The sequence below is a fragment of the Anas acuta genome, chromosome 22 (genome assembly GCF_963932015.1).
Source record: "Anas acuta chromosome 22, bAnaAcu1.1, whole genome shotgun sequence".
NCBI classification, from domain to species: Eukaryota; Metazoa; Chordata; class Aves; order Anseriformes; family Anatidae; genus Anas; species Anas acuta.
Window position 1 is genome coordinate 7499110 of NC_089000.1, and position 25940 is coordinate 7525049.

Below are 25940 nucleotides of genomic sequence, written 5' to 3' on the forward strand. Positions count from 1 at the left end.
CGCTTCCTCAGCCTGGCTTTGGAGGCTGTGCCCAGCTGTGTGAGTCCTCCCAAAGCGATTTTATATCAAGAAGGAAATAAAGCTGATTTTTTTTTTTCCTCCCGCAATACCAATAAAACATATCTGGGTATCGCTTGTACCAAAACACCACTGCTATAAAGTTAAAGATATGGAAAAGAAAATTAACTACTGTTTATGGCAGTGGTGGAAGGGGAAAAAAAAAAAAAAGGCACAATGCGTGCAGGGGACAGACGGCTTCTATCCAATATAGCCCCTCTTCTGTACGTTGCTTTGAAAAGGAAGTCCATGCCACTCCAGAAAACAGCAATGTGTGTAAAATATGCTAAGGTTATATAATTGATCATTCCACGAGTTAAGAAAAAAACAGTTTAACATCCCTCCATCTGAATATTGATCTGCAAATGCTAAAAGTGAATGTGCTTAAACTAGCTGAATGCCAATATTTGTATATTTTCTGCACATACACAGAAAATCTCTGGAGTCATGTGCTCAGCTGGTGAAAGTTAGCATCATCGATGCCGATACTGATTTCCATGAGTTGAGGATCTGGCCTCTCGTTTAAAAAAAAAATAAAAAATAATAATAATAATCCTGTATTTTGTCAGCTTAACCTCAGTTTTCACAGGAGAATCAGGCATGTGAATTAGAGCATGTGTTCTGCTCAGCGTCACGCACTGGTTACACACGCATCCTAAACCAACACTGTATGCACTTCCATATGAAAGGCACACATACCAAAAAAAAAAAAAAAAAAAAAAAAAACGGGAAAGAACAGTTTTCTGGGTAAATCACGCTACCTGAACAATACCTTGCCTCACAAAGTGCCAAAAACTGGTTGCAAACCAGCTGAGTGCGGAGCTCTGCCCCCACCCCATGAAAGGTCCCCGTGGGCACGGCGCTCTGCGGGGTGCAGCCTCTCCTCTCCCCCCCAGCTCAAAGGGCCACGGAAAAACTCAGAACTGCTGCAGGAAGGGCTTGCTCCGGGGTAGCTTATCAAAAAAAAGCTAGTAGAAGAGGGAAATATATTCAAAATGATGTCAAATTCTGCAACGCCTTAACCTACGCTGCCAGGAAGAACTGTTCTGTGCACAGGTTGTACCTAAAGCCAGGCTTGCAAACTGGTGCAAGCAAATTCAGATGAAAAAAAATAAATAAATAAACAGGGAGTGTGATTCAGTGAGCACCGACAGCCCACCTTCAGATGGGAGCTTCAGACGGACAGGCGAGGATTTTCTACGGTGGGAGCAACCCACGAATCGCTCAGTAAAACACACGTGTGATAATGAATAGCCAGCCTTCCACGGTGGTGATAAGATATTTTAACTAAAAACATCAGGGCATGTTTAAAAAATGATTACAAATTATTTTAACAGTGTATTTGCAGAGGGTTATAAAAACAGCTATAATATTTTTGTCTTGGATTCTAGAATTACCAGTGTGACAGCTAATGCAGTAATGATTTGTTTCAAATGCCAGTGTTTAAGCTGTATAAAGCTGATTTTATACATTTTTCCAGTAGGCCGCATTGTAGTTAATGAAATTAAACACACCAATCGCATTTGTCCCCAGGGGATGAGGAACTGAACACGCCACTGGTTTATTTTTTTATTAAAATAAATTGCAGCCAGCAAGATGGACTAATTGCATACAGAATTGAAAAAGAAACATTCCATTGATATAATTAAGCCAATTTTCATGGACAAAAATAGTTATAGTGGATATAAAATAAGCAGAGCATTCACTACAGCTTGACTTCTCCCCACCCTCTATATTTTGTACAGAACATTAACTATTAAACAAATATGTTTCTCGAACGGGCTGACAGTGTTATCTAGTAATGATGGCTAAATTGGCCCCAAGAACTGATGCCAGGGCATTGTGTCTCATGGCTTTGGCGAGGGAGTCCATAAGCCAAAAACAACAGACCAGTTAAAAAAAAAAAAAAAAAAAAAAAAAACACAACTGCCACATCAGAATAAGACTAAAGCAAAACACCTGAAAGATGTAAAAACTATCAGGGCAGAAATAAATCAGCACCCAGCTTGTTTTGGTCCACCATTTCACCCCGAATGCTTGTGCAGTCCTCCCGGAGAGCTGCGGCCCAGGCTCCCCGATGTACCCGTGCCACTCCAAGCAGTGAGTGGCTCAGGGAAGATGAAGCCTTTCCACACCAGCTCAACAGAGACCAAGATTTACCACGATAGAGGCGTAATTCTGAGGCCTACTGGAAGTAATTTGGCCGCCTCCATCCATTTCCAGCTGGGAAACGTCTCCCCCACAGAACCAGCAGCCTCATTTGCAGAACAAGAGCGGGTGCCGCGGCACAAAAACACCTTCCTGGCTTTCTGCAGGGTCAAGCACATCCACGGGGCGATGTGCTGGACACTCTCTCTGCACACCACGTGCTGCTGCGGCACACCACGGGTGCCTTCGTGCCGAGAAGCATTTTGCTCCGTGGAAAAGGAGCTGGGTCCCAGCCCTACCTGCTCACGTCGTGACCCTCACCGCAGGGAAATTTCTTTCCGATGGCAAAAAAAAAATAAAAAATCGAGCAGCTAATTCAGGCTGCGAGCGTTCAGAAGCACGAAGAAGTACACTTATTCCAGGGATGAAAGTCGTATTTCATTTTTATTAGCAAAGAGGGTCACATCATTCACTGAATGAAGAAAAGGAAAAAAAACTCCTCGGGACAGGGACACTCTGTTACAGATTTGGACGCTACACAACGCACAACCTACTGCAATAAAAATAAAAATAAACAGCCCGTGAGTAGGTACCGGTGATGCATGAAAATCCATTAAGAAAATAAAAGAAATAATAAGGTCATAGATCTTTTCCACTACGACATCCCTGACCTGCAATTCCTCCAGAAAAAGAGGGCATATTTAAGACCCGAAAACACAGCAGTAATTTTGGTGTGGAATGCTGCAGAGCACTGACATATCAACAGGCTGTTACCCAGAGAGTGGAAACAAATGTGTTTGCACATAGCCTTCAGATGTCTTTATTCTTAACTGCAGATGGACACTGTATGTGTACGCGTTTACCGATACGCTGGCGACTTACCCCTACAGGATTTAAAATATCGTTTGAGAAGCAGGCATGAGAAATTCATTATTCAGCTGAGATTTTGACCCTTTCAGTTAGCGTTCAGAATCGTGTGAGTTTATCATTTAAATAATCCGGCTGGAAAAAAATAAACACGTCCAGTCAGAGTGGAACAGCCATCACATCGTGGAAACACAGCCTGAGCTTCCCTGGCCTGCAGAGCACGCACGTTCCTACATGCTGCCCCCGTACACCACAGAAAAGGCCTCGGCTGCAGTGGAATTAAAATCTGCATTCAGCCAATTTCACACACCAGAAGTTTACGGCAACAGGAAAAAAATAACAACAACAACAATAATAACGGAATGCAAATTGTGCAGCTAGAAGGGCAAAAGCAAGTCTGAAAAATGTGGGCTGTCTGCCTGGTGCTATCAGCAGGAGCAGCCAGGGCTCCTCGGCAAGTGGCCGCAGCCTGCCCCTGGTCCCCAGCTGGACGGGCAGCTCTCAATGCTTCCCCACCAGAAAGGCGGCCACCGAGACTTACCTCATCAGTGTTTGCAAACTTCTCCAGGCCTTTGTCTTTGAAGCACTGTATTAAATGGTACAGAGCTTTCATAAAATATGTAAGCCATAATAACCGGAGCCGTAATAACAATAATAATACTTTTCACTCAACAGGGCCTTTCCTTCTGAGAATCTCAGGGTGCTTTACAAACATTAATGAGTGCCGCCACGCCACAGAAGGATATTTCCCTCTTAAGCAGAAGATGCCCTTGTCAGTCACTTCAGGTCTGTCACTCCGCAGCCGTGCGGGCAGGTGTAAGCTGTGTGCGGCAGGCAGGCTGCGGCGCTGCTTTATCACCGGTCACGGAGCGGTTACATCCGACTGAGGAGCGGGGATATTATTACAGCGAGCAGCAGCTATGAATTACACCGCTCCTCTGTTGTGAAATCCTAGCTCCCGCATTGCATTTTGCCCAGAAGCGAGTGGAGATTGTGTGTGTTTCAGGTACGCTCGGCTCTCTCCCGTGCGGTGGGGTCAGACTCCTGCCTGCTGTGGGACGGGGATGTGGCTCAGCGCTGGGTGCTGCTGGGCACGGCGATGCCCTGCTGCTTCTGGCTGCAGCCTTCCTCGGACATTTGAATAGGACCCTCTGGAAGCACGCTCGTTTTATTTTGTGAGTCCCCTCAGCTTAGCACAGACCCATATTTGCTGATCTCGGTTTCACTGCGGTCTCCAAACAAAGTCTACAAATCAGGCAGCTTTACTTGTTGTTAGACAAAGTTTATAAAATGCGAGTCACCGCATTTCTGCACATCGCTCACAGGTTCATCAACACGTACAGCCTGCAACTCAGATCTTTCTACAAGTATTTTCAGCCCAACAGACGAATGCATCTGCACAGCCACGCTTTGCATCTGCACAGCCTCCTTTCAGCAGCCGGGCATTGAGGGCCAGGGGCACAGCGTGCGGCCCCCCAGGCACCGCACAGACCCCTCAGAGACGCGCACACGAGCGTCCCGTGATGCAAACACACGTGGATAAAACATCGCAAGCACCGCACACAGACACCCACGAGCATCGACTTTATTACAGGCCAGAATTAAATCCCCGATGTCTGTGTCTTCTTCAGCCTTAGCACTTTGGCACCCTAAAGCCGCCAGGCTACGGGCAAGTTCAAACAAAGTCTCCCTCGGCAAATAACCAATTCAGCCCTCCCTTTTGCCAAGTTTCTTCCCAGGACACGGGAGAAGGGAGCTCTTTGCAGTTGTTCCCTCCGCACTTTCTCAAATAAATCAAACGTGCACGGGGAGGCAGGGGGGGGGCGAACTGATAAATTATATTTGTAGAATTTAGATTTTTTTTTTTTTTTTAAGACTAACCCGATTTGAAATCCTTGCTAATTTTTGTTGAAGCGCTAATTACACATCACCTTAATTAGCGGATCAACTCCCCCATACACCCCACCCCCCCTTCCCCTGCCCAGGCTCCCTAATTGCCTAATTGAACAGATCCGGGGCAGGCCGGGGGAGGGCGAGGCGGCGGAGGCTGCCGCGGCGGCGGGCCCGGGGGGGGCCGGGGCCGGGGGAGGCACCTGCGAGCCCCTCGCCAGCCCGTGTAGGGACCCTGGGCAGGGACAGGGCGGAGGGATGAGCAGCCTTGAAGACAGTTAAAAATACGACACGTACAAAAATAATAATAATAAAAAAATCCTCCATAAATTTTCGGCCTCCGCGTGCTGCGATATCGGAAGCGTCTGTCCCGGCGCAAATATTGGCTTCCTAAGAAGTGGTCCTCGGGCTCCAGCCCCCGCGATCCCCCTTCTCTCCCCTGCTCCCCCTGCCCTGCAGCACCCCCCGGGACGGGGGGGCCCGGCCTCCCCTCCGGTGGGCAGAGGGAACAGCCCCGGCTGCAAGTCAGCCCCGAACTTGAACTTCGCCGTTTTCCTCGCACTGCAAAGCGAAGGCGGCTGCGGGCAGCCCGGCCCCCGTTTTCCAGGACCACCGTTTGTTTAGGACCACGTTTATTTGGGACCGGCCGGCAGCGGCGTTTGTATTTCGGGAGCCCCCGAAGCGGGGGACGTTTGGGGTTTGCTGGCAGCGCAGCCCCGCACCGATTCATCCTCCGCCTTCTCCCTCCGAGCAAGGGCTGCCGGCTGCTGCAGCCGCTTCTCCTGGGCCGCCGGGGGGGTTATTTTTTAGGAGAGGAGGCCCACGGAAGGAACCTGCTCCCCCCGGGGTCCTACAGAGGAGCCCCCGAGGGGGAGCAGCGGGGCCCGGCCGCGCTCACCTGCGGCCCCTGGGGCCGTCTCCCCGCAGAGGGGCTCGGACGGTGCCCGGCCCCCGGCTTCTCCCTGTCCCGCTCCCCTAAAGCCTCCGTGAATTTCGGCGTGACCCCGCCGGATCCCCAGAGGAGCTCCACATCTGCTCGAAATATCGCCTAGGGGACCGAAATTCTGCAGCGCGAGGGTTTGATGCACTGCACGCCCCCCGTACAGCGCCCGGCCCCGGGACACGCGTGGGCACCCACGGGCACCCGCAGGGCCCCGGGTGCATGGGGGGGGGGGGGGGGAAGGGGCCTTGGGGACGTCGTGCGGTCAGGGAAGTTGCCACTACCTCGCCGCTGTAAATACGGCAAGATCCGCACCCTCGTGTCCGTGTTTAATCTGTTTTGCAAATAAATACTCCTGGGATATTGAAACCTTAGCTTCGGACTACTGTTTTGAACTGTGATCCCTAAAAAATCCTCAGCTGAAACCCCATAAACCGTTGGGCCTTGTATTGTATTAAACACCTGATTTTAATCAGAGCTCAGCCCTCCGAACAGCCACTTCCAGCCCGCGGTAGCAGCGCTCCCGCCGCCACCGGAGGGGTTTTTGCTGCGGCGAAGGGAAGCGGCCGGCTCCAGGCAGCCCGCTCATCGCCCTACCGCTGGAGATACCGGGAACGGAAAAAAACTGTCGGTCCTTAAAACCTGCCGGTCCTTAAATCCTCTCCTCAAGCCGCAGAAGCTCCGGGGAGCCCGGCGGTGTGCGCGGCTGAGCCCCGGGCCGGGCAGGAGGCGCGCTCCCGGCCGCACTCCAACAAAAAATCAGCAGCGGCTCGCTCCCGACACGCGCTTCCCCGCGGGGAAGCAGAAAGAACAAATATATATTTATAAAAGAAAAATAAAAGGAAAGAAGTATTTCGCTATATTCCACTATTTTCGCCAAGAGAGCGCTCTGAAAATTACTCTTCTCCTTATCCTAAAAAAATAACTGAATTAAAAAAATAAAAATAAAAGTTATTGAGAAGGGGCCTTTAAAGCGTGTGTTTATTGAGAAAGAAAAAAAAATCCCGGGATTAACCGAAAAGACAACTTCCCAAGGAGCGTGGCCGCGATGTGCTGGCGGTGCTGAGCACACCCGCGCTCGGAGCAGGATTTCTGCTCGGAGCCGCGGCTGTTGGGGGCGAGGCGGGTGCGCGGCTGTCCCGCGGGGCGTGCGGAGGCTGCTCGGGGAGCCGGGGAACCTTCGCGGAGCGCATTGCAGAACGGGGCCGCAGCAAGGTAAATCGCTGGGCCTCGGGCTCGCCTGGGCGTTTTGTCGTTTGAGAAAGAAACGCGGGGAGCTGCCACCTCGGGGCTCGTCTCCGCCTGCCCGCACCCGAAAGAAAACTCCTGCCCCGACGCGATTTGAACAGAAATACGGAGAGGAGAGGGGGAGGAAAACCCCCAAACCCTGCAGCATCTCGGCTGGGGAGCCGCACCGCAACCTCGGGCACGCTTTTTCCCAGCGCGATGCCCTCCCGGAGCGATGGGGAGCTGCGGGGGGAGCTGCCACCGAGCCCCCCCCCCCCCGAGCCCACGCGTGGGGACCCGCGGGGGGGGCCCCGCTCCGCGCCCGGCTCCCCCGGCCCCGCCGCACCTGAGCGCTCCCCGCCGGGCCGGGCGGGGGGGGCACGGCCGGGGGGCGGCCGCGGAGCTCCGCACCACTGCTTCGTCCGGGGCTGAGCGCGACAAATCCTCCCGCAAGGCTCCCCGTGAAAACGCACGCGGGTTTAAACGAGCCGGGCGCCGCTATTTTCCAAAGCGTCCTCAAAGCACTAAACGCGGAGCTCCCAGCGGGCGAGGACCGCGCTGGAAGTCCCGCAGCCTGCAGAGATTTCGCACGGAGCCGGAGAGAAACAGAAACTAAAGGAGAGGAGCAGCCGAGGGGTGCGGACGGGCTGCCCACGGGCTGCCCGGGCACCGCTGCGGCACCGAGCCCGGGAGCTGCTCGGTAGGAGCCCCCCGGGCGGCTGCGGGGCTCTGCGGGGGCACCAAAGCCCCGCTGTCCCCTACGAAAACCCCGCTGTCCTCAGCCGAAAATCCAGTCTAAAAACAATTCGAAAGAAAGAAAGAAAGAGGGGTCCAGCGGAAGACGGAGGAAAAAGCTGCGCAAGACTTACGAGCTGCAATTCCACCCCCAAGTAAATTTTAAAAAATTAAAAATTAAAGACACTCCCCCACACTCCCCTCCCCCAGACCTTCTTAACCCCCAGCTGGGACACCCGAGCTGCCTTCAGGATCTTCCCTCTGGACCTGCGAATCCAAAGCCCCTCACTGAGAGCGGATCCATTTTTGCTACAAATTCTCTTCCTTCCCTCTCCTTGATAATTGTTCCCGAGCCTAGAAGGGTTTCTTCTTCTTCTTCATTTTTTTTTTTTTTATTTTCCGTTTGTCTCTGCCTGTCTCTCCCCCTCTCTCTCTCTCTCTCACTCTCTCTCCAGCGTTCAGTCTCTCCGGATCGCGCAGGCAGATGCCAAACGCAGACCTCTAGCGCCCACTATTTCAAAAGCCAGGAATATTATTTCACAAGACTCGTTGGAACGACTCAATAAAAAAAAAAAAAAAAAAAAAAAAAAAAAAAAAAAAAGAAGTTGCTATCCCCTTTCGTCAACTTCGAGCTAACTTTCGCTTTTCTCCCCCGGCCGCCGGCCCCGCGCGGCTCCGCCGTTCGCCCGCCGCGGCCCCGGCTCCGGCGCGCCCGGGGCTGCGCGGGGTGCGCGGGGCTGCGCGGGGCGGTGCGGAGCGGGGCGCCCGCTCTGCGCGCAGCCGGGGCCGGGCAGCGCGGCTCCCGCCGCCGCCGCGGGGACCGGGAGGGGGGCTCCAGCCCCTCGCAGCCCCCGGGCCGGCTCCGAGCCGTCCCGGCCGAGCCGCCGCGGAGGTGGGACGCGGAAGAAGGGAGAGAAAGGACCTACTTTTGGGCAGTTTTCTCGCCCTCGCCTTGGATCTCATCGTGTCGGCTTGTGGATTCCTCTCCTCCTCCTTGAGCCCAGAAGCAGCTACACACTATCTTCATCTCCCAAGCATTGTCAGTTTGGACACCTTCGCACATGCGCACAGAGCATTCAATCTGACACCCTCACCAGGGCCAAAAAAACTTTCCAACGTATTCATCATCATCAGTTTTTTTTTTTTTTTTTGTCCTATCCTCTTCTTCAGACCACTTATCTCTCCCCCCTCCTCTCTCCCAGCACCATCGCAGCCTTCCCCTGATCTGCCCCTTTAAGAAAAATCAGCCCTGGCGGCTCCTAGCCCTCCGCACACTGACCCTACACACTGGACAATATTTAAGGACCAAGGTGCCATCCTATAAAGAGGTGATTATCATTATTATTCTTCTTATTCCTGCTACTATTACTAAATAGCAATGCTGTAGAGAGTTTGTTAACGGATGTCATCCTGTAACCGTACATGTTTTAGACGCGCTTTTATTTTTAACCTGAAAAAAAATATATTTATCTGCTGTAACTTTTCGATCACTTTCTTTATTTTCTTCCTTTTTTTTACCCTCCTTCTCCGCCTCGCCCCCTCGGGCTCGGGGGGGGTGGGGGGGTCGCGTAACTTTGCGATACCCATTGGCGCTTTGTGTGCTGCCGGCGTTGCTCGCTTTTGTACCGCGCTCCTTCAGCTCCGCACCGGCGAAGCCCCCGCCGCTGCCGCCCCCGCTTCTCTGCTCGCGACCCCTCGGACCCCAACCTCGGACCCCGCGGGACCCACGGGCCCCTCGCCCTGCGCGGAGCGGGCTCAGCACCCGCGGACGGGGCTCAGCACCCGCCGGGCGGCCGCCGCCGCCCGTGCCCGCGTCCCCCGGGGCCGAGGCGCGGAGAGGGGCGCGGAGGGTCCCGGCCCCGGCCCCGCACCCCGCGCAGCCCCCATTTCTTGTGCGTTTCAGGTGCGAGGCAGCGCGGCCGGGCAGCGCTCCCGAGGGATAGGCGGCCGCCTCGCTGGGGGAAGCCGAGAGCCGCGCAGACAGCCGAGAAAAGGGGGGTGAGAAAAAAAATATATATATTAAATAATAATAAAATCAAGCGATGCCGGCGAGACCCGCAGGACCTGCCCGTCATCCCCGGAAGCGAAGGTAGAGAGAGACCAGGCAGCCCCTCTTTGAAGAAAGGAGCGAAGTGTAAATAGCCCGATGATTGATGTGCTGTCTTTGACTGCGGAGAAAGCACTATTTTAATTCAAGTGGCCAGGTCAGATGGTCACGGAAGAAGGTTGAAAGGTAGGATTTAATGAGATTAATATGGAGAGAGGGAGCGAGAGAAAGCGCGCGCCTTCATAAACATTCAATAAAATAATCGGGTTAGGGCGAGCGCTCGGATCTGCGCTCGAGGTGCTAACCCATACTGGGACCCAGAAAAATCAGGAGCCCTCTCACCGAAGGGCATTGCAAAAACAAAGCCAAACTTCTGTGGGTGCGTCAGGTCTCTGCTGGAAGCCATTCTGCCAGCTGCACTTTTGCCCTGCAGGTGGAACTGGGGAGGGGGGAATATTCTCGCTAATTACCGGTTTTCCCCTCCTCAATAAAGTCTTTAATTGCAAATGGGAGTAGGGCCCTTTCAGATGCTACCTAGGAGCCGGCGTTAAAGGGAAGGGTGGTGGAGCAGGAGTCCAAATAAAATAAATACGTTTGAAGGGAACTCGCAGCCACGTGTCGCCTAAAATGTTGAAATGGTGCCTGCGAATTCCTTCCTCGGGAACGCGCTGCGCACAGGTAGCCGTTTCACGGCGTGCCGGGGACCCCGAGGTTGGAAAAACAAGCTCTCCTGAGCTCCTCGGGTGAAACAGGAGCCCTAATGTTTCCAGCGCATTGAAATATTTCTCCCAACGACCTTGGACGCTGCCTGCCTCCCGTATCCCTCCAACGAGCTGCTAATGGGACAGGCGCATTTCAGTTTAAAAACCTCGTCCCGGTTTTTCCCTTCTCATTAGCCCCGCGGTTTTGTCGCTGGAACCGCCGGTAGCGCCCCAGACCCGAGCAAAAGCCGCGAAGCCGGCGAGGAGGAGAGGGAAGGAGAAGGAAGGGAAGGACAGGAGAGAAAAAGGGAAGGACAGGAGAGGAAAGGACACCCGGAGCCGCTGGCAGCCCCCGGCCGGGCCGCGCTCAGGTGCGGGTTTGCGCTTCCCAGCACGGCGGGGGCCGAAGGGCCCGGAGCTCTGTGCGGGGAGAGGCGAGCACGGGGGGCGCCCCCAGCCCCCCGGTTTGGTTTTGGGGCCAAAAGCTGCGGCAGTCCCTGCACCCGGACCCTCCCGGCCCAGAGCCGGTGCGAGAAACCAGCTCGCCTTTAGCGGGGCCGCTCGCAGATATTTGAAGAGACGTAAAATGGGTTCGGGGGGGTGCGCGGTGTGTGTGCGCCGAGGGGGAGTTCCCTCCCCGGTTAGTTGGGGCTTCTGCAAACGAAGCCAACGAGAAGGGATCGAAAAGTGGCCGGCCGAGCCGGCGGCAGCCCGGCCGAGCTGGGGCTGCCCTCGGCGCTCAGCTTTCTTTCTATTTGCCATTTCTCGCTCGCCCCGGCCGCGTTTCTCACGGGCCGGCGAGAATCGCTCGGCGGCAGGAGCGGGGCTCCCGCGGAGGCTGCACCGCTTGTGTCGGGCCGGGAGGCAGTTCGGTAAAATTAATTTTAAAAAAGGAAAAAAAAAAAAAAAAATCCCAAAGGGGAACGAATGGCCAAGCCCCGGTGCCGGGGTGTGCGGGGGCAGCCCCGAGGCGAGCAGCGCGTCCCACCCGGTACCGGGCACCACGGGCAGGGAGCTGCAGCTCCCCCGGGCCGGAGCAGGGTCCCGCTCCGCAAACCTCGTTTTAAGCCAAAAACTCGCCAGAACCGGCACGGTTCTCAGCCAGGGCAGCGAGCAGGGGAGGCTCCCGGAGCCAGCGGGCGCCCAAGCCGCGGCCGCCGGGACGAGCGCTCCCCGGGGCGGCCGGGCCAGCGGGGGCACGGCGCTGCCCCCGGGCTCGGAGCCCCGCGCACAGCCGAGCCCCGGAGCGGGGAGGGCAGTGGGGGGACAGGAGAAAACCCGCAGCCTTTCCCCCCAGACACCCTCGGCTCCCGGCGGCGCATCCTGCTGCCCGGCCAGGCGAGCATCCCGCGGCTCCTACCCTTTTTTTTTTTTTATACAGTTTGCACCTGTTTGAGCGCCTATCGCTGCCGCGGGGAATGGGGAATTCATTAGCGAGGAGGGAGGGAGAGGGGCCGGGAGCTCCTCGGCTCCCCCGGGTCAGCCCAGGTGGCCGCCAGGGAGCCGGGGGCCCCTGCCCGGCTTGCAGGGAAGCGGTGGCCAAGGAGCCCCCAGCCCCCCCAGGAGCCGGCTGGAAGGGAAAAAAGGCTCCCCCACGGCGGTGGCCGCTCGGCCACAATTGTTTCGCCCTCCGCGGCCCCGAGCAGCGGGGGCACGGGGCCGGGGAGCCCCCGCGGCCGGGCACGGCGCAGCCCCGGCGGGGGGCACGGGCGAGGCGGCGGCAGCGAGCGGCGCCTGTTAAGAGTTTATATAATCCGCCCTCGCTCCTGTTTGCACCTTCATCTCTGCTTCCTCGCCCAGCTAATATACATTTCAACACACAAACTCCGTGGCGTGCCACATGCGTTTCAACGGGGATTCACTGCGAGCCTTTAAAGGGGGGCGCTGGAGTGGCTGTAATTTACGGGTGGCTTGCCTGGCATTTTCACTACAAAGCCCCGCGTTCCCAGGTATTTTATGAAGCCAGCTTGGAAAACACGCTCCAGGTGAAGCTTTGCGTGCAAGCCTCCCCGATCGATGTTGTTCCCGAGCAGCTGTAATGCTCCCGAAACGCTCCTCCGGGCCCCGGGCGGGGGGCGAGCAGCGGGGCTGCGGCTGCTCCGGCGGCGGGGAGAAAGGCGCTGTGCAGCCGCCGTGCCCCGGCGGGTTTAAGCGCTAAAGAAGATTAAAATGGTTGAGACAGTCCGGCTCGGCCGGGAGCTGCCGCACACGCAGAGCAACCCCTTTTCCCGTCCCAGAGATTTTCGCATAAATTGCTTATTGTTTCTGCGCAGCGTCGCGAGGAGATTACAGCGAGAATTAATATTGGAAACTGCGCAAGAGCCCCGTGGCATACGACGGGGCCGCTCTCCCTTAGGGTCAGCGAGCCCCGGCCAGATTAGGCGCTAAGAATGTCACACGCTTCCCTAGAGATTTTCCCTTCCTAATCTGCCATTAATAAGCGGAGGAAGCGCACACAACAACCGCATTGTAATTAGGGGCTGCCTCAAATCCACGCAATCAAAGGGCAGCTTGCCTTTCATCCCCGCCGGTGCCAAGGAATTTCAACACCTTTCGGCCGCGGCTTCCAGCCCCGGCTCCCTGCGTGCAGCAGGCGCAAGGGGGCAGTTAAGGACAGCCCTGCACGCCCGGGCCACCGCTCGCCTGCCCGCGGGGTCAGCGGCCCCGAGCATCCCTCGCCCTGCCCCGGGCAGAGGCCGGAGGCTGGCGGCCCCTCGCCGCCGGCAGCCCCGAAGGAGCCGCCGCCGTGCCCACAGCTCGGGGTGGTTTTTTAGTTTATGATCCCCAACACCTTGGGGAAGGTCCAGGAGGAAGGTGGCTGGGAAAGGCAGAAACGCCCGCGTTTTGTACGAACGTTTTAACCACCTTAGTGATTCTCCTAGCGAATAAATTGGGGGCTGGGGGTGGAAGATTAATATAAAAATGCAAAAGCCCCGCGTGCATGTTACTCTCCCGAAGCTCACTTTCCCGATACTTAAGCTGCGCTGAAATCAGCCCTCGCATCGAAATACATTTATCAGACTTTCTCTTATTTCCAGAGGAAAACACTGGCTCCTCTGGCCATGAAAATACACCGTGTAAATTGCCATTTCAGATTTTTCAAAAAACATGTCCAGCTATAAGAATTCCTTCGAATTCGTTACACTCCACTGTGCAAGGCTCCGCGCTGCGGGTCCGGGGAAAGGTAAAAATGCATGCCCTAAAATAAGAAGTCGTAAAAAGAAAAGCAACATTTACATTTGAATATCTAACTTGAACAGTATTATAATTACCATCGTAAAAGATCGCGCACTGTTGTCTTTAAAACGTCAGCCTATGAACAGAAATACTTTTTGGAGGATGTAAACACAGCAGTTTTAATCATGACGGTCTCTTGGAATAAAGAGAAATTAAGGAGTTATAGCAATTTTTTTAGACGTTGGATCAAAATATTTTTGCCCGGAGAACGCCTGCCAAATGAAAGCAAAATGGAAATGATGGGCGCCGCAATTCAGTAAACAGTTTTGTGATGGAAAGAGCCCAAGCCTGCAGTCTGCGGGGACGGGGGGCCCGGGGGAGTTCTCCTCTCCCTCGGGGGGCGGCTGCGGTGGCACGGGACGGCAGCGGCCGGCCGAGGGATTTTCGATTTACCGTTTTTCAACCCAAACGCGCTTTTCTGAAGACACTGAACCGGGCTGTCTCGGCTTGCTGCTGGAAATTCACAGGACTGCCCCCCCGCTAAAGGTTAAAGCGAGCCGCAGCATCCCGGAGAGCGGCGGCAGCTCGGAAGGCAGAGGGACAAGACCCCGGCCCGGCCTCGGGGGCTGGCGACGCCCGGGGGGAGATTCCTCTAATTCAACTTTGGGGGGGGAGCGAACCGAAAGCGGTCCCCGTTTCCCTCGCTGTCTTGCCAACCTCGGGGTGCTCCCGGCTCTGGCACCGGGCGCCCCCTCCCCATTTTCTCCCAGCCCCGACGGAGCCCCCCGGGGGCTGCCAGCGCAGCCCTGGGCAGGGGAGTCCCGGGGGGATGCGCCCCCCGAGCAGCGCCCCGCCGGACCCCCCCCGCTGTTTCCGTGCCCGCTTTGCTCGCGCATCCCCCGCTGCCGATGGCTGCAGCGGTGCCGGCCGTGTAATTATTAGCTATTAATTGAGTTCAAGACCTTTTATGGCTATGGGAAATGAGGAGTCCGACCACTAATCCCGAGAAGGGGCTGCGCACAGCCAAGAGCTATGAAAAAGCCATCCAGGGCTGGCTGGGCCCGGCCTGACACAATGCCCCTGGGGGCGGGGGAAGCATTAACGAAAAAAATTCATTAGGTGAAAATTATAGAAACTTTAAACCGATGGATTTATTTACGAGGTCCCTTCGGGGGCTGACACTCCAATGCTTGGGGAGGTGGGAAAAGGGGTGCGGGAGGCCCCCCCCCCGCTGCAGGGAGGGTGTGCGGGGGTCGCCACCACAGGACCGGCGACCCCAGGGAGTGAAGGAGCGCTACAGGGCTGGGGGGTCCTGCCCCGGGTCCCCCCCCGCCCCGGGGTGCCAGAGCTGCGGGGCTCTCTCTGATGCCGTTTCCATCCAGCCTTATCTTTACACGCTTCCACCTTCCAATTAAACTTCCCCAAATTACCAAAAGCCTTATTTGCATGCAAGGGACTCCGTTCAAAGATGCTAACGCATTGTCTCCTCTCAGAACTTAACATTTCTCTCTTCAGTTCCCACTTGAAAGAAGTTTTAGAACAGTATTCAAAGACTGTCCAAACGAACAAAACCTTCCCCTTTGCTCGGGAGAGAAATCCGGTGTATTCAATAAGAGGGCATATTCTCAGAAGTTTGTAGATTTTGTTTTAAAGGCTGTATTGTTCGTGCCTTTTTCCTGCAAACTTTTTTTTTTCTCTCAGAGCACGACTCACATGCCTGCAAAAGATTATTAAAATAAAACATCATAGAGCTTTTTCTTTTTGCACTGTTTAGAATTACTTTTCTGGAAGAGCTTTGCAAGCATACCCCCCCAAGTCATAATTAAGAACACTTTTTTTTTTCACTAGCAAACAGGAAAAGTAAAAAAAAAAAAAATCAAACCCTTTTCCAAATGCTCCTATTTCTTTGAGCACTAACAGAGTTCTGCGCTTCAGCAATGCTTATCTGTCACAAATCCACCTGAAAACATCCCGGGTGCCGAGGAGGTGCCGTTCGTCTCCACCGGAGCGAATTAAAGCAGGGAGACATCCACACCCGGCAAAGCCTCGAGCACCCCTGCGAGCGTAAAATGAACGCCGACTACAATCACTAGTGAGTTTTCGAAAGCTTTTTTCTTAAAAAGCGACAGGATCGCTTCCTTCAGCCCCACACTTTTCCTTTTGACCCTAAAAGATGACGACCCACGAGCCGGGGATGCGGCAGAGCGCAGCGAGCCGGCGGCACCCCCTCCACAACCAGCTCCTGGTAAAGGTGCACAAAGGGCGCAAACGGGGACCCGACGGGACGCCAACATATTTTATTCATTTAACACAACGCAGCTTTTAAAAAGCAACTTAAAAACGCGGTTCAGAGCAGGCTGGGGGCAGAGGAAGGGAACTGATGGGGTGCGAGCTGAACTCACGGCGATGCTGCATCCAGCAGCCCCGCGGGACCCCGCCGAGCATCCGCACCCCGGCAGGGCCCGCCCCTGCCCCTTGTCCCCATCCTCACCCCACAGCATATCCCGGCTCCCAGGGAGCCCCAGGCTTTTCCCTCCAGCCCTACAAGCGGTGCCAGCCCCCCAGTGAAATAGTGTCAGGGCACAGAAGCACAAAGAACTCCTGTCCCGGGTTAGTAGATCACAGCCTGAGCCGGGGACTGCGCACAGCACCCTTTGCATTACCGGTGTCACCCCCACACACCCCAGCCCACGGGAAAGCCGTCAGGACCAAAAATAATTTTCTGAGCCATAGGGAACCAGGGGTTCATTTAGATTCACAAGTTAATGAAGGCTCACTGTAGAAACTAACTGTAAGAACATGTGTTAAAACGCAACAGAAAAAAAATCATCGATTTCCATGAGAGGTGGATTGCATCCAGGAAGAATGAGTCAACCTCATTCCTCGAGCAAAACTCACTGACGAGAACTGCACCAGGCATGAATTTGGATCGCTTTATTCTCCCCCCGTTTCATGTACCGTCCAGCTAATCATCTTCAGTGGTGTTCCGGGGTAGGCAGAGCTGGATGGGAGTTCTTAAAACTGCTTTTCATCATGGGAAAACAATGAGTCAGCAGCTGCCATTGTTTCCCAGCACCACATCAGGTACAAGCAAGCACTCAGCCTAACAGCAGCACACACAGGACATGCCCCAGTGCAGAAAAGGGCAGCTCCGTGCTTGGGGCATGGGGAAGAAGGAACAGAGGGTCTGCCACAGTGCAGAAACACCCATGGTCCTGACAATCCGAATTCCTTTTTCTCCTTCACCCACGCTTACTGCCAACCATCACAAGGTTTGGGTTTAATCACCCCGGAGGAGATAATTCTTGAAGCCACTGAAGCATCTCCTAACCAGCTCTATTCTTACACTACAGAGGGAGGCAATTCATTTCAGAAGAAAAAGCAGCATGCTCAAGTAATTGATAGAGAAATCCTTCTCCAATCACACATGCACATTCTCTGTGGTAACAGTATTGTTTTACAGGTGGAAGAATAAAATACTTCTTAATCCAAGGGCTATGGGTGGGTTGAAATCTCAATCAGTGATGGGAGTGGTGGGGTAACAAATGCTGATGCACCATCAATGCAGACTGAAGATCTACAACCAAGACCACCAGACTCTTCAACCTTTCTGGTTTTTATTCCAGAAATTGTCCACGTGAGAACTTGTGGCAATCCAGCAGCAGACAAAAGGAGTTCAGCACTGTTGTTGCTGGAGCAGCAAGGCACACACAGCTAGCAATAAGCTAATTGACAAGTAGTTTAAAAAAAACTCAAGCTCCATTTTTAAAAATTTGCTAGAAAATGAAATGCAAAAATATACAAAATATTTAATGGTTTCTATGAATATATAGAAATGTCCCTGTACCTTATGACTGCTATTTTCCAGCCAGCTTTCCAACAAGTGCAGTCTCTGCACTTCTGTATCTACAATTGTACCATTTATAAGCCAGTAGCCCACCTTGCCCATATGCTTGTTCCTACAGTGACTCATATTCCATTGGGTTTATTGCTGTGAAGACTTGTGTTAAAACAGAGGAAGGAGCAGAACCTTTGGGGCAGGAACACTACATTTTGGAAAACACCAGACACACTCACTATTCCCTGTCAAAAAACCAAAAGCACTGATTTAAATCCTGTGTAGGAGAAAAGCTTTTACAACTGGTACAGCATTAAAAGCAAAAATTAATTCAATACCCGGGTCAAAAGAAAACCTTGCTGAATAGTAGTGTTTACTCGATACCTAAAATATAGTCTTTCTAGAGGAATACACTCAGGGAGGAAACAAACTCATAAATTACCCAGCCAAGGCATGGTAGATTAACTTTACTTTCATGCTATTGATCCAAAACCCCTCCAATCAAACTTCCCCGAAAAAGCTTACCACTGCTTGCTGGCAGCATTTGCTGCATTCAAGGAGAAATTAAGCACCTTTCACTTTGTCTCCAAGCAGAAGCTCCCAAGCAGCACACTGCAAGCAAAGCCACGTACCTGGCCACATGCTGCAGGCTCCTAGGTTCTGCAGGGCAATTTCTTCCCCACCTTCATAATTAAAAAGCAGCAAGCAACTTGCTGCTCAGTAGCTTAAGCTGCCACTGCACAGCACCCCAGACACCAGCTGTGCAATCTGGGATGTGCAAGGGGTGCACATTCAAGCCCCTCACTTTGCAGGCACTGGGATTTCAGTTTTGACACATATTGAACCACTACAAAATGTCCACATTGGCAGAGTCCTGCAAGTACAACTGTACCTGAATAACAAGACCTTCAAAAATCAATCATCTCCAGCACTACCTGCACAATGAGGTTAGTATTTAGTTACCCTCTTAATATCAAAAAACTTTTCATGCAATGGTTGCAACTAATGAGCTGCAACTCAGAAAATCAAAGGTATTGTTCTCAGGACAGGTTCCAACCATACATAATTTTTATACACAAAAAGGCAAAAGAACAATTTGAGATGCTTGAAAATGAGCAAGGCACTGTGCACCCAGAGCCCGTGTTCCTAAACAACTGACCAGAGCCACTGCCTGGCACCAGGCACCTGCTGCCAGCCCTACCCTTCTCCCTTGTACCACATCCCCTCCTGTGTCAGGCACATCACAGGGAGCAGAACCCAAATTCTGCCCTGGCAGAAAGGCAGAGCTGCTCCTGAGGTCTGCCGTGGGAAGGATGTTCAGCAGAGCAAGTGCTGTGAAACTGAAGACCTGAATGCAGTGTTTAAACATTTCCAAGGCAGAAAGCATCCTGGCCACTCTCATTTTCCCCTTGTAACAATGCCCGCTGCCTTCAACCTTCTCCTGTGCGAGTCCCACACACTGCTTTGCCCTGGCTGGTCAGCAGAGTAAGCCTGCAAGTGGAGGCAGAGCTCCTGTTAGACTGTCACCACTAACAGAAGGAAATAACACAACAAAAAGTTCCCTCAGTCGTACAAGGTGTTTCTGATACAAAAGCAGCACAGCGCGCTGTGAGCCTGAATACATCCAGGAGAAAAGGACCTTTCTGCAGGCCTTTCTTCTGGAAGCTCATTTCATTCATCTGCTGCACATGAGCTGCTCACTCCACTGGCTGGAAGAGCCTCTAATGAAAGAGCACAGGAGTGAAATGGTATTACAGCACATCACTCACACCCTCTATGCACGATGCTCTAAATGAGCTCCAAGTTCTCAGAACAAGTCTTGGAAGTTGCCATGTAAACAGCAAGCAGCCAGCAGAGCCAGCACAGCAAAACAAATGCATAGCCCAGCAGCAACACAAACATCCTGCCCTCAGGTCCTGCAGGCAGCACCGGGTGGTACCCAGGGCATTCGCAAAACCTGGAGCCCTCACAGCAGCCCTGCCCAATGCTGCTGTTAGAGGAAAGCTTCTGCATTTCTCATCCATTAGCTACCATCTCACCACAGTACCAGTAATACTGTTCCTGATATGTACCTCAAGACTGTCTCATTTTCACTCCAGATTGCTTCAGTACCCTGGAACAGATGTGTCACGAGCTGCTTGACTACCATTCAGCTGCAGTTTTGTTCCTTCGGTATAAATGAGATGGGGAAATAGTTTCATTTCTCTAAAGTATAAAGTTAAATAGAGTGAACTGAAGTTTCTTTAAAAAATAATGGAGTGAGATCACCCATACAATGCTTTTAAATGACTCAAATAAGAGCATTACTGGAGTTTAGCGTGTACATCCTGAGGAACTGGAGTCTCTCAGTTTCAGCCATTTGGGTGCATTACAAGGGGGAACAGGGCTCTCTCATATGAGTAATAATTCTATAGGAAATGTTCCAAACAGCTTTTTAGCTCCACTTTTAAGCAACCCAGAGTGAGAATCAATTAAAGATCACAAAAGGATTTGACATTTTCAATGGAATGTGAGTCTTAATTACTTTGTCATAAAGCTCAGCCAAATTAACCATTTGAGCAGGGAAGTATTTTATTCCCAGGTCCACTGACCACTAAATTTGGGCTGGCAGGGCACAATAAGGGCAAAAAGAACAACTGAAAAAGTAAAACCAGTGAAATTAAAACAGCAAAAGTGACCAGTGTCTGACATCTTGAGGTCAGGAAGAATTGCTGCTGACTTTGAGACCAACGCTCAGCTTCATGAAAGCACTGGCCACAAAGCAGGTCAACATTTCTGCATTGCCATCACCTCAGCTGCACCTCAACCTGTAATTATTACAGCTGGACCTGTTTATTACAGCCTAAATTCTACCAAAAAGGAAAAGCTATCTTTAAATAAAACCATTTAAAGCTTTGCATCTTAATATAAATCATAGAAAATGGGATTTACATCCTCATTCACCTGGGCACTGCTGCTTCTCCAAGCAAACCGCTCTTTAGTATTTTTTCCCTGATTAAGCAAACAATCTTAGCATTAGTTCAGGTTCATTTTCCCATTTCCCAAGTTATTAGAAATTCATATTTCTGACCCCTTCACCATCTAGACATTTCTCACTTTCCATACAAGCTTATATTGCCCACTGAAATTCTGGTTGCTTCTGTATTAGTGATGCACTAAAAATTTGTCACACCTAGGGTCCAAGTCTGGGAAATGCTCTTAGACATACGAGCTTTCACAAACATTTCACAAACCCACAGAAGCATGAGATGGTCTATCAAAGAATAATTGAAACCCAGAATACATCATCCAAGAATAAAACCCCAGCTCACAGAACATCCTATTCAACAGGCAAACCCAACATTTTTGTCACCAAAGTGGCAGCATTTAACCAAGAAAATTAGATCACAATAAAATAATTTTATTTTGGAAGGATGAGAAAAATGTTAAACATTTTTTTTATGTGAGAAACAGAGATACAGAGCTTGTTTGAAAACTGGAAGTCTCTCATGCCCCAATCTATAAATAAAACTAGTTGGGCTTTTCTTTTGTACTAAATTTAAAGGAAAGCCTTTTCCATGGAGAGTTTTCTTTAAAACAAACTATGCCCCAGAAGGAATTTAATGATGGTGTTTCCAACAAGCAGCATGAATGAATTAAACAATAAATGCAGTAAGAAAGCAGCTGTATTTTTCTTTAATAGAAGCAGATGAATTTGTAGTTCAAACATGGCTGTGCTCTCAGAGAGAAAAGGACAGTTCCTGGCTGTTCTCACCCAGATAATAACAACATTTTCCTTTCACCCTGTACCAGGACCTTGGCTCAGGTGCCAGTTGCCCTCTAGCATCACAAAAAGCCTCAGTGTTCACTCTATTGACCATCAAGGAATCCCACATTTCACTGTGTACAGTGCCACATTACTCGGCTCTCTCCTGCACATTACCCAGAGGCTACACAGGGAAGGAGATGAGAGACACTCGACCAGGGCCTCCATCACCATACAGCAACCAGAGCCCAAGATCTCAGCTTTGACACCTTCCACCTTTGGAGACAAGCCTCAAGGCCTTCTGCAAAGACTCAGTTCAGAAATCCCCAAGCCTCACAACATCCCACCGGCAGCCAGAAGTGCCCAAGCTCCAAAGTAACCAGTTCAGATGAACACTAACAAGTCCCCAGCAATTATTCTGAACATATATGCAATACTAGGATCACAGCAGGCTCAGTACATTCAGTGGCACCATAGGAGACCCTGCTGCAGTTTTAAACAGGTGTTTTCACTAATTAGCCCAGCAACCATTACCAATTATACTCATTTCATGTTTCAAACAGATACCATCAGCATAACCACCTGGCCGAAGCCATAACTCAGAATTGTTGAATACACACCATGCCCCACCCCAGAAGCATTAACATTTTAATTAGGGCAGATAACACAGGCCCTTGCAGTAATTCACATTTTCCAAATCACTTTATCTTAATTCTGAAGTTCTGCTTGCTTCTGCTTTTTGTTTGCTTTCAGCCTTTACTTTGTATAAAGTTTCTAGAAAGGAAACTCCTACTTACAGGCTCTACATCTGCTGTTTTCTTCTTCCATTGCAGTGAAGAGACTTCTCTTGTTGTATGGGAATTAGGCACCCATACCAGTAACAGGAGCCCAGCAAACCTGTAAGAGATGTTTCCTATCAGGCTAAAGCAGTTTCTTTCCTTGCAGCAGAATAGCTTCCCCTCTAAATCTCATTACAGCCTAGTCTGTATTGTAGCAGAGTAGGGACTCTAAGAGTCCATTGGGAAGCTTTTCTCTTTTTTGTTTTTAAACACAGTAAGAAAGCTACAAACATTGCAAAGGTTCCTGCTAGAACCACAGGTCACCCAGCCCTTAGCTGATGTGCACCACCCGTGAGCAGCACTTTCAGCACAGGCTTTACTGATCCATACGCAAAACAGATGCATAAAGAAAGAATATAAAAACAGCTCATATTTTGTTGTTAAGGCTTTAATTCTCCTCCTTACAATTGCAAGTGAGCTTTCAGCTGATTCCCTCAAAGTAGATGAAGAGCATACAGACCTCAAAGAAGGCAAAAACTCCTTGCTGAAGCCTTGAACAGCAAGACTCCAGAGACAGCAAATCCAACAGCAGAGTGACCCTTCTGGGAAGTAGTTCAGCCCTGCCTATATAGAATTAGTTGATTTGCCACAGGAACTCCAATCAGGGTGAGTGGAGCTAGGTGGGCTTCATTAAATTCATCAGGTTTTGGGCTGGGCCTTACCCTCCTTGCAGCTGGCCATGGGGAGCCCTGCACAGAGCAATGGGGCCACTCCTCTGCTGCGAGAGCAACGAGCATACGTTGCAGCTGAAATGGCAGCTCTGTACCTGTGGCGCATCTCTGCGTGGATTTACCTGTGACTGAAAGGGATGAGATGAATCTGCTGCAATAAATATGTTTTCCAAGCATCCTGATTAAGAAGATGGCTTCCTACAAAGGGAGACACAACGCCCATCTTGAAGCAGTTCAGCTCACCTAGTGGAAAGAGCAAGCAATTAATGAATTCTAGGTGGGCGGTCAATAGTTCACTGACATGTGAAGCTCATTGTGTAGAAGCCCCCGTGCGCTTTGTGTGCTGGTGGTTACTTGGAAAAGGCCAGAGGAGCAGCACTGGTGGCTGTGTCCCATACCAGGCAGAGCTCATCCCCCAGCCGAGTTCACTGCCAGGCTACCCGAAGGGTCTTCTTTCAATACTCGTGACATTTCCAAAGCTCAGATTCTTTTATTTGCAGTAACTGTATGTTTCATAAGTATAGAGAGTGAACTTCCTCCTACATACTGTGGAAATACATAAAACACAACTCAATGTCATTTCACCTGCTGATATTTCTATTTCAAGAAGGGAGCAAGAACAGTGCGAAAGAAAAAAAGAAGAAAAAAAAAAAAAAGCCTTTCCCAGCAAATGCTGATGTATAGGATGTGACATAATAGTGCAAAAACTTTTGGCAAAAACAGGGATTTTAAATTGCTTTGCTCTATTTTGCTGTGGTGGGAGTTTTAATGCAGTGCACTTTGCCTAGAACTGACATGAAAGAACAGACAATCATCTAGAATGTGTTACAGGGAAGAACAAAACAATTTTCCAGACAAAAATATATTGAGTTCAGTACACTGTTCATAGGTTACAGCAAACAGAAGCGCTCGCTGTAATGGATGCTTTGTGGCTACTGGCAAACCTTTCGAGGGCGCACGGGAGGGAGGTGGCGGTGACGGGGTGGCAGGTACGAGCCGCGGCGGGGTGAGAGGGGACAGAACTTTATTTCCTTTTTACAAAACAATTCTGTGGGCTCCGTGTATTTCCCTGGGTCCTGCCAGAGCAGAGCAGACAGCATTGTGCTGTAACGCGGGCACAGCAGCCTGCCCACCCGTGGCTCCATGCGGAGAACCGGCTCTGGTCCCAGCAGGGACCGCACGAGGGTGCTGCTGGAGGGTCAGCGGCTCGGCAGTGGGCTAGGGGCATGCAGGGGCTGTGGGTCAGAAAGGGGGACACCGCCACAAATGGCTTTTTTGGGTGGCCACAGTGGTGGTCTGTCCTCAGAGCATCAACCAGAGTGAAATCAGTTCTACAGAGTTCCCTCTAGAGGTGAGCATTTAGGGACAGTTAAACTACAGCTCTCAGACCCGTTAGGTTGTGTTGAAGCATCAGGGATGCTCACTGATGCTGAGATGCTCACAGCCTCCTGCACTGCACCTGCTGGGGGGCATCACAAAACCAAACTGAGGCCTCCTGGCCTGATCCTCCTGCTGTTGTAGCAGGCAAACCTTGGCTATATCAGGCTGAACAAACTCTCCATACACAGCTCAGTGAGTGTGTGAGCCCTTGGACTTCTTTACATTAAAAAAAAAAAAAAAGGAGAAGTTTTGATTAAGGGGGAGGCTGCACACTGCAGCCGGGGCAGATCGAGTTCAGCACCAACGCTGCTGGCACACGACTGACTCAGGCAGGCTTCTCACCTGCACACCTCCATCCCGCGCAGTCCCCAGCAAATTGGTCTCTGCGACTGTTCCAGGAGCCACTTGCCACGTGTTAGAGCTCGTGGTTTATGGGCGTTAGGAGAGGTGCAGCTTGTAATGCAGAGCCTGTTGCCCGTGCAGCACTGCAGCAGCCCTGCCTGGCTGCAGCAGCGCGGACACCCTGTGCACACTGATACTAACACTGCCTCCTTTTACATTCTTCTTGCTCTCTTCCCGTCTCCTTTTTCTAATGAAATCTTTCCATATTATTAATGGCTAGGGTGGATCTATGGAGTATGTTCCTTCCAGGATTTTCTTGTTTGCTGTAGTCTTCAAATTTTCCAGTTCATTTCCTATTTTCCTGCTCTAAAACCCCTGCCAAAAAAATCCCTGAAGCACACTTTGGTACTTGAATAGAAAAAAAAATACATTTTTATATATATATATAAACATTTGAGAACAGACATTTGATCCAGACTCTTGTAAATCAGTAGCAATTTTCCCCTAAAATATGAGTCATTTGCATCAGTGGGTCACAGTTCCTCTAGGTGAGTTTTTATCTAATTAACTAGGCAGATGCATTCCTATCAGTGAGATGGGTAACGCTGCATCACGTAATCTATGTGAATTTAATTGTCCAAGAGCATTCCGCCAAAATGTAAGGACTGGCCTTACGACAGAGCATTTGATCGGGTTCCTTTAGGAACTAAATGATTAGGAATGAAATTAATGAAATGGATTTATGCCCAGAGATTCTAAATGACACCAGCTCTTATAGCCAAAGAAGAAACAGGTACCCAAGAAAATGTTCTTCACTCGTGGACTGGACTATTAGAAACAAAAGTGGCTATGTAATCCCCCATGGAAAGAATTATTTTGGTTTCATGTAATCCCTCACCAGAAAACCTGGAAATGTTACAAACTGCACTGATATTAGAGCTCAAGTGCACGATGGTGCCAATTGGAACAGGTCAGGAGCTGGGGAATTCCTCAGGACATTCGAGGAGAAAAAAATTCCAAAGTAATTTCATGGATTATTGTTGTTTTTAATCCCTTCTGTGGCTTCTGAAAGAAAATCCCCACACATTTAGTTGCTCAGACATGGACACTTCTCCGTAAACATAAACTGGAAATAAAAGCAGTTGGACACGAGTCAAACTGGTGGAAGTGCTATGAAATGACTCAGGCAGCCTGATCCCTGAGACCGGTTCTTTCTGAGCATAACGCTGGCAGTTTGGGGCTGAGCTAATTCTGCTATGGGCGTCATCCTCCGTCCTTTGCTCGAGGGTGCGATAGCAGGTGATGCCAAGGGAGCTGATGCTCTGACCCAGGCACA

At 51.3% G+C, this 25940-nt stretch overlaps 1 protein-coding gene and 1 long non-coding RNA gene across 9 annotated transcripts in view; one reads left to right on the forward strand and one right to left on the reverse strand.

The window, feature by feature from the left end:
- The window catches only part of PRDM16 (PR/SET domain 16), a 296501-nt gene extending 273693 nt beyond the window's left edge, over positions 1 to 22808 (reverse strand). For 5 of the 8 annotated variants that reach the window (XM_068658818.1, XM_068658817.1, XM_068658815.1 and 2 more), the window contains exon 1: positions 8791 to 8923. In XM_068658818.1, the coding sequence (XP_068514919.1) occupies positions 8791 to 8827 (37 nt within the window). In that variant the 5' untranslated portion in view covers positions 8828 to 8923. Of the gene's footprint in view, positions 1 to 8076; positions 8220 to 8790; positions 8924 to 22169; positions 22270 to 22671 lie in introns of those variants that run through there. The other 3 variants (XM_068658816.1, XM_068658829.1, XM_068658823.1) reach the window with 3 other exon arrangements.
- On the forward strand, positions 8906 to 11723 carry LOC137843519 (uncharacterized). The gene is made up of 2 exons (XR_011089562.1): positions 8906 to 9192; positions 9768 to 11723. It is a non-coding gene; the product is annotated as an uncharacterized lncRNA (long non-coding RNA).
- Positions 22809 to 25940: the final 3132 nt, after the last annotated feature.